Genomic DNA, 14263 nt, shown 5'->3' with positions numbered 1-14263 from the left:
TTTTTTTTTTTTTCCTCCTCCTTATTCTTGCAATCTTCTTTTATGTGATTAAGGTGGGTTGACGGGGACAGGTGACTATATTTTACATACCTCTAGTTTGTTTCATGAGCCAGGTTTCCATGAATATGTTGGGGACCAAAACTTGGGGCAAGTCCAAATGAAGATTGGATTATGATTTTGCTTAACGGGCTATATCCTCACTGTCTATGCAGTGAATTACCTGGGGAGAAGTATACCTGGGGAGAAGTATATGTGACCACTTATCTCTCCTGCAGATGTACTCTTTGTTCTGCTAGACTGTGCCTAATCTTATGTGGACGTGAAGACAGAACATAAGTAAATAACAGAAGTGCTAGTTTGATTTAAGTGTGGGGATCAGGAGAAGAGCTGATTGCCTCTGTTTTTTAGATTCTTATTCTTTTTATTGCTAATGACTGGTCTAGTACAGCCTCATTAATAGGAATGAGGATGAAAATATTTAACTGTAATCCATTGTGACAGAAACTGTACTGGAACTGTAAGAAAGTATAAGAGCTTTGTTTGCCTTGAAGGGCCAGGGAAAGCTTGTGCCTCACTCAAAGGAGGCCTTTGAAGTGGGCCTTGAATGAGGAAGAGTGTTCCAGAAGCAGGGTCTGTCTGGTCAGAGTACTGCCTGAGAAAAAGGCTCAGGGTTTTTCAGTACAAAAAACACTTTTTTCATGAAAAGTCCATGGAGAGGTCAGGTGTGGAGCTCTTCAGCTGGAGTGGAGTGCGGGGTGAAGGTAGGCAGTGGCTGGGCTGGGATCAGTGTGGTGATGATCTGCAATGATAAGGAATTGAAATTTTTTCCTGGAAATCAGTGTTTCTCAAACTTGGTGGTAGGCAAAGTACTAATGTCATTGTAGGCTACCACTTTGTGTATTATTTCTTCTGTATACTTGGCAGATAAAGTTTCTGTATAATCAGTTTATCATGATATAGCTACACTCACTGAAGAATTCTGAAATTTAGTGTTGATGTTCATTTTAATGTAGCAGACCTTATATGCCCCCAGAAATCAATTTTGTATATCAATGCTTTATCATGGGTTGTCAAATGGTGATAAAAATGAAGAAAAGTACTTTTGTGGTTCTGAGACTGCAGAATAGAAAAGAAATGCATTCCTATAAAAACATGATTTCTTTGTTTCCTTTGAGCATTAAGAAAATCCATTATTAAGGAATTAAATTTCACTAGTTTTATTTGGTCTTTTCTTTGAGCTTTGGTAAATATATACCTTTAAAAACCCGAGTAATGGTTTTAAGCTGACTAATTACACTTCATTTAAAAAAAATAAATCTTTTAAAATGATTTCAAATACTGAATTGATTATTTGTGTTTGTTTTGTATCCGTATTAACTATAGCTGTATCTTTCCATTTTTCAATTTAATGAAGTTAATCAGTCTTTTATGGTGCTCTTGGTTAGTGTTTTTATCTTCCCTTATCTATAATTCAATGAGAAGTGTAATTTTTAAAAGCAATGTATTCAGACAAGGGTATTTATGCAAGTTTCAGACAGAAGCTTAGTCATCGCCATTGAATGCAATGAACAATATGAGTTATAAAGGATATGAACCATCTTTAAAATGTAAATGCATGGCTGTGTCGTCCAGCAAATCAGGTTTTACAGTCCATGCATATTTGTTAAATATTAGTTGTTGAGTGAATAAAAATATTAAGATTAAAAATTGCAAATGCAAAATGGGAACAAAACATTTTATTGCTCTATAAGGTATTTTCTGCTTCATGTATTTCATTCTGAATTACATTTCTTGGTGGTTCTGTGTTAACTTTGATTTACTTCACATCCTGCTTATATTTGCATAACTATCTCTGCAAGGGAGTCGTCCCGTGTTTCCTTTCTGTGCTATGGTCGTCCCCCACCTTGTCCATGGAGGATACGTTCCAAGCCCCCCAGTGGATGTCTGAAACTAAAGATAGTACTGAACCCTATATATACTATGTTTTTTTCCTATACATACATATCTCTGATAAAGTTTAATTTATAAATTAAACACATAAGAGACTGAGAACAGTAATAATGAAGTAGAACAGTTATAAAACAATATATTGTAATAAAAGTTACATGAATGCGATCTCTCAGAACAGTTTATTGCCCTATACACATCCTTTTTCTTGTGATGATGTGAGATGATAAGATGCCTTTGTGATGAGATGAAGTGAGGTGAATGATGTAGGCCCTGTGACCTCGAGTTAGGCTAGTATAGATGCTCTGATGATAAGTCAGAAGGAGGAACACCTGCTTCCAGACTGCAGTTCGCCGCAGGGAAAGTGAAATTGTGGTTTAGGGTGTACTGTTGTACCTTCTTGTATGTATTTGTTGGATTGAAATGCCATTCTGCCATATTTTTAAAACATGTTTTATTCTTTGAAAATGCCTCAGGTTATCTAATTGTGGTCATCTTAGCCTCAATAGTTATTTGCTGCCTTTCAACTGACAGTCTTATATGTAAAGCATGACCTTAAAAGTGTGTGTACTGCATACTGTGCCAATGAAGGAGTGATTAACTGTATCAGGAAAGGCTTCTCAGAAGTGCTGATATTTGAACTGAGCTAGAAGGATGAGTACCAGGCATAGAAGGAAAAGTGAAAATGAGTCAGGCAGAGCATACAGTGCAGAAAAAGGCCTACAGTCAGGTAAGGCCACATGTGGCCTCTGGGAAGGGGAACACCTAAATGCAAGTTATGTCCCGCACAACTCTGTAGTGCTGCAGATTATGTGAATGGCAGAATGTGCCATGACTTCAGGCTGTATTTATATGGGTGGCAGTTTGGGTAATTTATCATCTTTTCCCTGAAAGGTCAAATTAGTTGTGTTATATGGTGGACTAAAAGAGCTCTAATTCATGAGTCACTGTTTTTATTTTAGAAAAATCTTCTTCAAAATACTTAGGGAAGAAAAAAAAATTTTTTAATTCTTTATTTACTTAAGTAATCTCTACACCCAACACGGGGCTCGAACTCATGACCCCAAGATCAAGAGTCACATGCTTCTACTACTGAGCCAGCTAGGCACCCCATGAAAAAAAAATTTTTTTAACCACAAACACTGGGCTTTAAATAACATGAAAATGAATAAACTGAATCTCAAGTACTTCATATTTTTGGGAATTAACTTTTAAACACCTTTGTAATGTTGTCATTTTCTTTTTTTTTTTTTTTTAAGATTTTATTTATTTACTTATTTGACAGAGATAGAGACAGCCAGCGAGAGAGGGAACACAAGCAGCGGGAGTGGGAGAGGAAGAAGCAGGCTCATAGCGGAGGAGCCCGATGTGGGGCTCGATCCCAGAACGCTGGGATCACGCCCTAAGCTGAAGGCAGACGCTCAACCGCTGTGCCACCCCAGCGCCCCAACATTTTCTTTAAAAAATTTTTTTTATTTTACATTATGTTCAGTTAGCCAACATATAGTACATCATTATTGTAGTGTTCAATGATTCATTAGTTGCATATAATACCCAGTGCTCACCCCAGCAGGTGCCCTCCTTAAAACTCATCACTTGAACACCCCATGTTGTCATTTTATGTTCATTGTTTAGTAAGAAAAAGATCACAGTTTGGGCTTCCCATTATCATTGGCCTCTCAACCACAGTGGTCCAGGGATGTTTTTGGTACACAGTGAGATGTTACTTGACAGTGTTACTTGATAAAGGTGATAAACCTTGATAAAGGCTGCCTTTTTCAACATGGCTGTTGCTTTTAACCCCAAATAAATTTTAGGTGTGTCTATATACAGCACTTAAAAAAATAACTAAATAAACCAATCCAGCTTTTATAAGTTTCTCCCAGATACCTACATGCCAGTTAGTACTATTTTTGTTACATTCTTCCTAGTTAAGCATCCTCTCCTCTTTTTGTTTTTAATCTTCTTTTTTTTTTTTTTTTTAATATTTTATTTGTTTATTTGACAGAGATAGAGACAGCTAGCGAGAGAGGGAACACAAGCAGGGGGAGTGGGAGAAGAAGCAGCAGGCTCACAGCAGAGGAGCCTGATGTGGGGCTCGAACCCACAACGCTGGGATCACGCCCTGAGCCGAAGGCAGACGCTTAACCGCTGTGCCACCCAGGCGCCCCTGTTTTTAATCTTCTAAACAATGTTTATCTTCAGTGTATGTGATTGGGTTTAAAAATCACCCTAAGGAAAAAAAAAACACACCCTAAGAGTGATGGTTTCACGCAGTTAATGCTCATAGTTTTCTTTCTGAAGAGATACTGAGGGTCAGCATCTCTTTACATCTCTACACTGGTAAAAGCCGTGTTACTAAGTTCATCGTGTTCTCCAGAGATTGGCTACAGCTTCCCACGGACTCACTAATTGTGATTCAAGTGGCACTTTCCTCTCCCTCAGTGTCATGGTAGTGAATCTTGGGGATCACCTTAGGTCATTTGAGCCCTCCGAGATTTCAGGTTCTGCATTTCCTTCAGGAGCTTGCGTTTTTCACTGACTCTAAACTTTCACATAAAATGCTCCATTTTTTAAGCCCTATCTATCTTTCTAATGCCTAGTTGCAAACGCCGAATCAAAAAATATAGCTGGTTGAAAACACTAAAATCACAAGTTATTTCCATTTAATAACTGCTACTACAGTATTTTTCAAAATCTATTCCTTGGGATAATATATATATTTTACAGTAAAAAAAGGACTCTGGTCAAAATGTATTTTGGAGCCAGGAGGCCAAACAACAGTCCACACATGTATTTTTCATTTTCCTGTTTACAGCTTTTCATGTGCCGGTGTGAGTTCCCACGAAGAGTGCATGATGTGGAGCAGCTCCCAAATGCATTTACCCGTGGGACCACTTTGTATAGTTAGGGCTCTTAGCAAAACCCTGAACTATGCTGTCATTTTGCATTCATTCCTCCCACTCCATGCCTCTCTCTCAATTCTTTGTAGTCCACCCTCAACACTATTATTGGAGTGAGTTTTGGCTTTCCTTAGTGTCTCTCAGATACATACGTACAGAGGTTTGGTCATCATCTCACACTAGCCAGTGTCTCTGGGCCTTCTCTGCTCTTGCACATGTTCTTCCCTTGGCTTGTAATGTCCTGCCTCCGTTACCTCCTCTCTGAGAAACTTTCCCTGATGCCCTCAGTGATTTACTGTGACTTTCTCCCTCCTCTGATGTGAGGTCACACTTCCATTTAATTCCTTGAAAATACCTGTTGAGCATGTGTACTTTTTTGTAAGACTAAGTGGAAGTTAACAATATTAAATTGAAGAAGTTTGGAGAATAACTGAATTTATATATATATCTTTGTCTTTTTATTTTTTTTCTCTAGTGTTCTTTTAAAGATGACAACATCCGTTCCTTATTAAAACCTTTAGAACTGGAACTACAAAAGACAGTCCATACGTACTGTGGAAAAATTTACAAAATATTTATCAAACAGCTAACAAAAAGCATACAAGATCGTTATGATAGACCACCAAAGGAAAGGTGATCCTTGGTGACCGTTAAATCAAATGAATTAAAACAACAAAATATCAGAGGACATGTGTGAAGGAATGGTCTTTGATGAAGTATTCAGGAAGGAATTACTCATCTTCAGAATAATTGTTTCTCCTGAAGAAGTTAAATGAGCATATATTCATGCAATGAAGAATAAGTTAAAGTCTCGGACTCCAACAAGAAGACATTTTTGATCTCTGATGTTTTGTAATGTTATTTGCTGTCAGTCCAGTATTGATGAAAATATTGAATGGTTTGTAGCCTACAGACTTTGGTTGACTCTTCTCAAGTGAGTAGGAACAGTAGGGGTGTATGGATGGAGAAAATGTACCTCAGACACAGTGAAAACACTCAAACTGTGAGTATAGCAATAATTTTATGTCAGCACTAACCTCACTTTAAATGTGTGACAGAAAGTTTACAGGAACAGAACATGTTCTGTTTCTAAAGCAATGTGATGTAACCGATGTAACCATTGACAATCGATGTGTGCCTTTATACATTTCATCTCTGTTTGAAAATACTCCTGTGACAATCATGTTTAAAATTAGATTATAAGTAAGCTGCATGTTAAAATTGAGCTATCTAAGAAAGTGGGAAAACCATAAAAATGTTGGAGTTTTAGTCTGTGTTTGTGAAATGTAGTATTTTCATTTGTATATGTTAACCTGTTGCCAAAACTCAGATCTGAGATTGTTAAACAGATATATTTGAAAATTTTCATCACTTTAAATGAAAATTTTCAGCTTTACTGGGCATTCTGGAAGCAAAACATATGCTGATCATAAAGTGAGAATTAACTAGTATACTTACGTGATTGTGGAAAATGTGATGGACCAAAAGGCATAAGCTATATACTTCCTGTGAACAGTAACTTTAGTTAAAATGAAGCAGAAAAAAGTGGTCCACTTAAACTTTTTTCTTCTACCTCAGAATGGCTTTGCAGAATACTTTTGAAGAAGCAAATGTAGAGAGCCTTACCTTAGTCAGTCAGACAACTTTCGTGGGTGATTTGGATTAAGAAGATTGTTATATCTGAGTAGAGAAAAAGTAGTTTGATTGGGTTAATGTGCATATCTTCCCTTTTTGAACATCACTTACGACATTTTTTTAAATCTTAACAAGAAGAAAAATATTACCTCTCTTAGTGTTCTTGACCGCTCTCTAACGTAAGTGTAGATTCTGAGTACTTAGCATGTATTGTGCTGTGGCATATATCTCATTTTATTAAGTGCTATATGGTTATTCGTTTTCCTTTTTTGATATCTTAATGCTTAAATAGAGAAGGAAAAATCATGAAGAAAAAAAAACACTTATGTGAAAAAAGTGGCGATCAGCTTTATAAAGATAGAGTGTCCTCTGTGGAGACATGGCATATGCAGAAAGACATGGTCAGTACAGTTGTCCCCTGTCTTTTGCAGTTCAGTCAGGGCAAATTGAGAGAGGACGGTGTAAAAAAGGCAAATTAGAAGTTAATAACCAGCCCAGCACTCTTTGAACAGATGCGTTTAGAGAACACAATGTGTATGTCCTTGGCAGAATGTCATGGTGAATATAAGCGCTTGTGAACTGTGCTGAAATTGAGTTTACTGAGTAGAAAATGAGAATCCTAGAATTTTGAAGTTTGGAGGGTATATATAAGATCATTTCTAATGGTCCCCGAAAGAGAACTTTGCCTGTCTAGATTAGACTGTCATGGGGAATTTGTTGAGCGTGGATCCCCGGGCTTCCCCTTAGACTTCTTGGACACTGTGTCTAGGATAGGGGCTGCAAATGTTTTTTTAATGAAGAGATTTTTAAAACTACATAAAAGTAGAGAGAGTAGTACAGTGGTACTCATCGCCCAGATCAAACAAATATCTTACCATATTTGTGTCATCCTTTTCTTTTCACTGAAGTGTCTTAACGAAAATGCCTGATAGCCTATTATTTTACTGCTATGAGTACTTTGGTAACTACAATGACATCATACCTCCTTTGGCTTCATTTACTATCTGTTCCTAAGCAAATTTACTTAAATGTCTCCAGTGTTAGATTAGGGTGCAAAAATAAGTCATCTTATGATTCTATTTTTAATAAGCATCTCAGATGATTTTGATGTCAGCTAGTTTCGGAACTACTGGGAATCATTTTGCCAAGTTGAAGGTTGAAGTTTAGGATACCATAATTCTTGGCACAGTTAGTAGATTATAAATGTGATTCTGAAATATTAGAGGAATTGAGGTTATTGGCAAGATATGAATTTATATTATTTGTAAGTTTCTTAGGTTTAACTTCCTCAGTGAACACAGACTCTCAGCCCCATGGGCTCTAATAAAGTGAGTCGGGGCTGTGTAGAGTGTTGTCCTGATTTAATCCAACTGGACTGTGTATCTCTGGTCTCATGTTATGGCTTATTTACACTGTCACACACTCCACATTGTGGGTCAGTTAGAAGATTTTCGTCTGATTTTATTCAGACCTGACCTAATTGGGCATTTTACCATAAATTGGGAAATGGTGAAAACTTAGGGATTATATTTACCTAAAATTTAGGGTATCACAGAAAGTCCATAACAATAGTAAAATGAGTTTTCTGAATTTTTCTTTAGATAAGGTAACTTTTTCTTTGAGAATTCTTAAGAAATGCAGTTCTCAGCATTAATGAGGTTAAATTTATAGAACAAGTTAGAGAACATATTATATTTCTTTTCATAAAATTTTATCTATGCAGTTTATATAAATTACATTATGTATCTTTGAGTCTTTGTGTTAGAACAATTCCGACCTCAGAACTATCTCTGGGCTACAGTATTACCAAAGTGGAATGACTTTAAAATGTAGTCAAACTTCATTTGTATGAAGTAGCCATCTTAAAAGAACTTGGAAACCTTTAGAAAATATATATTGTGAAAGCAATACATAACTTTTTTCCCCCCGTATGAAGAATAGTTCATAATGTATAAGGTAACCCAGTTATCTTTTGGACACTTGAGAACCTGAAATGATATTACCGCTTACTCATTGCTCTTTCATCTTGCCTCCTGTCAGATGTTACTGGTATAATGGCAAGAAACCCAGTCTGTGTGTTGTGTCTGGATTCTTTTCTTGGTTTGGGACCTCAGGCATATCCTTTCACCTTCTCTGTGCCTTAGGTTTGTAAACAATTGATATGCTCTTCCAAACTCATGAGTCTCAGAAGTCATAAGTCAGAAAGTTATGTGACTCAGCAGAGAGAATGGATTTGAATGCATTCTACATGGCTAATGCATGCCGCACATGAGCATTAGTGTTGAAGTTCTGTTTTGCCTCCTGTACAGATCATTCTGTTTCCTTAGGGTGAATGTTTTCTGACATGTATTGTATCTCCAGTAAGAATTTGCTTCTATTACGTAAGGAGGAGTTTTTAAGGAAGAGAAAGCAGAGAAGAAAGGAGTGGTTATGAATGAATGATCAAAAAAAAAAAAGGGAAGGAAAAGAGAGAAAGTGAGAAAAGTGAGGAAAGAGAAGGGAATAAAAGTGAGAATGGCAAAAGGCAGAGTAAGAGAAAAGATGGAATGAGAGTGGGAAAATCGAGAAGTGGAGGTAGAGAGAAACGCTGTGGAAACTGTCACTTTTTGAGTTGTAGGCTCCCCACCCTGTGCCACTGTCTGCCTGCCTTCTGTGTTCAGTTTGTGAGGCCCTCTGGGGTCAGGAAGGGTGCTGGCTTTCATGGAGGTGGGTGGCACAGCTGCTCTGGTTTGATTCGTCAATACTGCAGTCCTGTTGCAGTCACTGCACTCACTGATCAGAATTTAATGGTAATGGTTCAACATTATATTTCTTTACTGGATTCCAGTTTGTGAGCTAAGACCTATGGAAACGTGATGACAAATACCCTCTTTTTTAACGTTGTCCTTTTAGTCCTGCCAGTTGTTGTATTATGCAGGACTAACCACATGGATTCACAGGGGAGGCTAGGGTGGGAGGGATGGCTGGTTAGGTTTGAAGGGACCCCAGGAATCTATTACAGCAGTTTTCCAGATGATACTGATAGGAAGCCAAATTTGGGAATCACTGCCCTGCCTTGAATGGCAGCTTACACAGTAAATCACATTTATTGATTCCTCAGTGGGCATACTTTCAGTCGAACCATTATAAATGGATTCAAGAGAATAGGAGACAGGAGAAACACACTGAAGGGAAAAGCCTGAAAAGATACTATTCAGTGTCTTTCAGAAGTTTGTATTGTAAGTAGTAAATACCTTAATAATAATCAGAACCTCTTCGAAGTTTTTTAGAAAGATCATGGATCTGTTGTTACTATTTTTTTTAAGTAACTTTTTTTGGTTCCTTAGAGTAAATAGAGAAGGAGAGTAGTGGTGCAGTATGTCGGGTATGGGGCCAGTTATCCATTTATTCAGTATACTTTCAAGTGTCTTAAAACAAGAGTTGCCTTATTGCATTTTAATATTTAATAAAAGTAGATTAATTTGTACTGTAACAGTTATCCTTTTTACATTGCCAAAGCAACCTTTTTCGCCTCTTAAAGTCTGGCTAAGTTGTTCCGGTGTTTGCTGTTTCCTAATTCACTGAACAGGAAACCAGATTTCTAAAACTAAGTTATATAAACTTAAGTCTAAGAGGTGGTACAGGAATTTTCTTTTTTTTTTTTAAACTAAAAATGAATATGTTGTTAATTCAAATGTCTAGGAATTAGAGAACCATGAGAAGAATGTGAAATAGCATGTTGGACTAGGCAATTTAAAATTAATGTCAAATTTACTTTTAAATGGAAAACAACCTATTTTCACCTCATCTGTACCAATAATTTCCAATGTCTAATGGGATTATTTCTTTAGAATTTTCTGTAAACTCAGTTTTTTAAACAAAAGAGTGCCTTTAAAAAAATAGGGGAAAAAATGAAATTTCTCTTACTACCAGTATTGTGAATGTTGTTTGAAGGGTCTGTGGTCAGGCATTTTAATATCAAACTTAAGAACTGATGTGGAGCCTTTGCTTATGTTTGATTTATATATACAATCTGAATTTGTAAACACATTCAAACACATAATACCATAGCAACTCCTTGTAAAACACGAAGAGAACGTAACAGTGTTATATTCCATTTAAAAAGTAAATTGATTTTGACTATAATAGCAAATAGCTGTTTTCAACTTTGTATAAAATCTCTTCAGGGAATATTGGAATGTTATGCAAAAATAATTCAGGGCTTGTTGTATACCTATAGAATATGTCATCCATTCAGGACTTAGCGGAACCCACATGCATAATATGCACTGTCATCAGTATTTGAGAGCTGGACCAATGGTTTTTGATGGATGTTATAACAAGATCTGTGAAGGGGATCGTGGTTTGCACCTGTTCCTGAAATAAAAAACTGGAAAGGTTGCAGGTGTTTCAATTTTTCACAGGCATTTTGCATAAATATATTAATATTTTGAGTAGTAATGGTTCTAAAGCTTCAGGAAGGCCTGTTGGTGTACTGTGATATGTAGAAATTACTACCTTTAAACTGCTTTTTACCTTAAAATATTATGATTTTAGGATAATTTGGGTATCTTCCTCCAAGTATTTTGTGTATTTTAAAATTTATTAAAGGGAAGTAAGATTATAGATTCGGGTGTGACCTGAGAATAATGAAAAATTGCTTTGTTCTGTACTGGGGGAGTTCAAGTCATCTTTTTCTTGAAAAACTGTATTGCTGTTGCTAAATAAACATGTACTCCATAAATGTTTAATATCTTCAAATGGTGTATCTGAATTATTCTATCAATCAAAAACAATTTTGGAATCTTTAGGGTTGGGATGCTTGATAACCAGGAGCATAGGCAGTGGGCAGTTTCTGAACTGGGTATTTCTGCAGCTGAACAATGTCATCAGAAAGTAAAGTACTGTCTGTTTTTCCATTACCATTCTCACCATGTGAGCTTGGCCTCACCACATGGACACAGAGTGACAGCTAACATCCAGATGGCAATGACAACCAGAGGCAGAAATATGTCTTTTTTGTAAGAGGAAGTTTCTGCTTGCATAGCCATAATCATATCTGTGCCTAAAACAGTCACTTTGCAAAGGCAATAAAACCAACAGTTGGCTCAGACCATGAAGATTTGCCTCAAACTTAAAGATGGTTTCCCCTTAAAGAATGGCTGCTTGGAGGAAAGGGAACACAATAGGGTTCTATTAGAAGTTGGTGGGGTAGAAGGATTGGGAGCTTGGGAGATAGCTATACTGGGTAAGTGACAGACCATACATTATTTTACTGGCCCAAGTATTTCTTACAATTTCCAGGGGGATCACATTTCAGATTAGATTCTGTGCCAGGGTGTAATTTTGCTTTGAAAGTTCTCTGTATTGTTATGATCTAAGTTACAAAATGTCTCCCTTGAAACAAAAATTCAGATAATACAGAAGAAAAAAGTATGTGAAGTAATGCAATCCCTATCAAAATACCAAAAGCATTTATTTTCACAGAACTAGAACAAATAATCCTAAAATTTCTATGGAACCACAAAAGACCCCAAATACTCCAAGCAATCTTGAGAAAGAAGAACAAAGTTGGAGGTACCACAATCCCAGATTTCAAGATACACGACAAAGTTGTAATAATTAAAACAGTATGATGCTGGCACAGAAATAGACAATGGATCCATGGGACAGAATAGAGAGCCGAGAAATAAACCCACATTTATATGGTCAATTAATTTATGACAGGAGGCAAGAATATATAATAGGGAAAAGACAAGCCTCTTCAACAAAAGGTGTTGGGAAAACTGGAAGCTACATGCAAAAGAATGAAACTGGATCACTTTCTTACACCATACACAAAAATAAAATGGATTAAAGACCTAAATGCGAGGCATGAAACCATAAAACTCTGAAAAGAAAATACAGACAGTAATCTCTTTGACATCAGATGTAGAAACATTTTTCTAGATATGTCTCCTCAGGCAAGGGAAACAAAAGCAAAATAAAACTGGGACTATACCAAAATAAAAAGCTTTTGCACAGTGAAGGAAACCATCACAAAACAAAAAGACAAACGGATGAAGATAATTTGCAAGTGAGATCTGATAAGGAGTTAATGTCCAGAATATAAAAAGAACTTAAGTAACTCAACACCAAAGAATCAAATAATCCAGTTAAATAATAGGCAGAGGAGAGGACAGACATTTTTCCAAAGACAGATAAAAACAGACACATGAAAAGATGCTCAACATCACTAATCATGGAAATGGAAATGGAAGTTAAGACTGTAATGAAATGTCACCCCACACCTGTTAGAATGGCTAAATAAAAAACACAGGAAATAAGACTTGGTGAGGATGTGGAGAAAAAAGGAACCCTTGCGTACTGTTCATGGGAATGCAAACTGTTGCAGCCACTGTGGAAAATAGTGTGGAGGTGCCTCAAAAATTTAAAAATAGAATTACCATATGATTCAGTAATCCCACGACTTGGGTGTTTGCCCAAAAAAGATGAAAACACTAATTTGAAAAGATATATGCACCCTTATATTTACTGCAGCATTATTTACAATAGCCAAGATATGAAAGCAACCCAGCGCATCCATCTATAGAAATGGATAAAGAAGATGTGGTATATTGAGATATATAGATTATAGATATACAGAAGAAAAATATATACACACATACACACTATGGAATATTGCTCAGCTACAAGAAAGAATGAGATCTTGCCATTTGCAGCAACATGGATAGAACCAGAGGTTATAATACTAAGTGAAATAAGAGAAACAAAAATACCATATGATTTCACTCATATGTGGAATTTAAGAAATAACAAATGAACAAAGAAGAGAAAAAACCCAAACTCTTCAATACAGATAATAAACTGGTGGTTGCCAGAGGGGAGATGGTGGGGGAATGGGTGAAACTGATAAAGGGAATTAAAAGTACACATACTGTGATGAGCACTGAGTAATGTATAGAATTGTTAAATCACTATATTGTATACCTGAAACTAATATAACACTGTACATTAATTATACTTCAAGTATACAAAGTCTTTTGCTACGCACATGTATCTGTAAGACACACAACAAAGGTATGGTTGGGTCCTACTTTGCACAGTTCTACAACTTGCCTTTTTTCCACATAATGTGATTTTTTCCTTGTTAATACATTAGATCCACCTCATTCTTTATAACTGCATATTTCATAATAACGTACTTATGTAGAGATTAGCACACAGACTTCTGAAATATAAATGTGTTAAGTAATGAGTTTTAACTTCATAGTAAATAATCACTCTGCCCATTTTGCAAGTGAAGTGTGATTTAATTTACTCTAAGGGGCATTAAATTGTGGACAAAGAGCTAGTGTACCTCAGGCATCAAAGTAAATGTCAGATTGTTATTTTTTTATTAGGATCTTTGAATTTTATCTAGATTATGAAATCATCAAGATAACCTCTATATAATTTTACAGACAAAATATAGTCTTGAAAAAAATAAGCTATTTTCTTTCTTTCTTTTTTTTTTTTTTCATCTATCCCTATCCCTTATTTCCCCCAGCCCCCTACCTCCCTCCCTCTGGTAGCCATCAGTTTGTTCTCTATAATATTATGTTGCTTGGTTTGTCTCTTTTCTTCCTTTGCTCATTTGTTTTGTTTCTTAAATTCCATATATGAGTGAGATCATATGGTACTTGTCTACCCTGAGTTATTTCGCTCACCATTATGCTTTCTAGCTCTATCCACGTTATTGCAAAATACAATTTTATTTTTTAATTAAAAGGATGAAAGTTTTTGTATAGTTTGTTTAA

At 36.1% G+C, this 14263-nt stretch overlaps 1 protein-coding gene across 1 annotated transcript in view; it reads left to right on the top strand.

The window, feature by feature from the left end:
- GXYLT1 (glucoside xylosyltransferase 1) overlaps positions 1 to 11225 on the top strand; it is a 58109-nt gene extending 46884 nt beyond the window's left edge. The window contains exon 8 of the mRNA XM_034646033.1: positions 5326 to 11225. Within this exon, the coding sequence (XP_034501924.1) occupies positions 5326 to 5487 (162 nt within the window). The 3' untranslated portion in view covers positions 5488 to 11225. The remainder of the gene's footprint in view (positions 1 to 5325) is intronic.
- Positions 11226 to 14263: the final 3038 nt, after the last annotated feature.

This window comes from Ailuropoda melanoleuca, chromosome 16, assembly GCF_002007445.2.
Source record: "Ailuropoda melanoleuca isolate Jingjing chromosome 16, ASM200744v2, whole genome shotgun sequence".
Classification (NCBI taxonomy): Eukaryota; Metazoa; Chordata; class Mammalia; order Carnivora; family Ursidae; genus Ailuropoda; species Ailuropoda melanoleuca.
The sequence above is the reverse complement of the archived record's forward strand: the minus strand, read 5'-3'. Positions and strand labels throughout refer to the sequence as shown.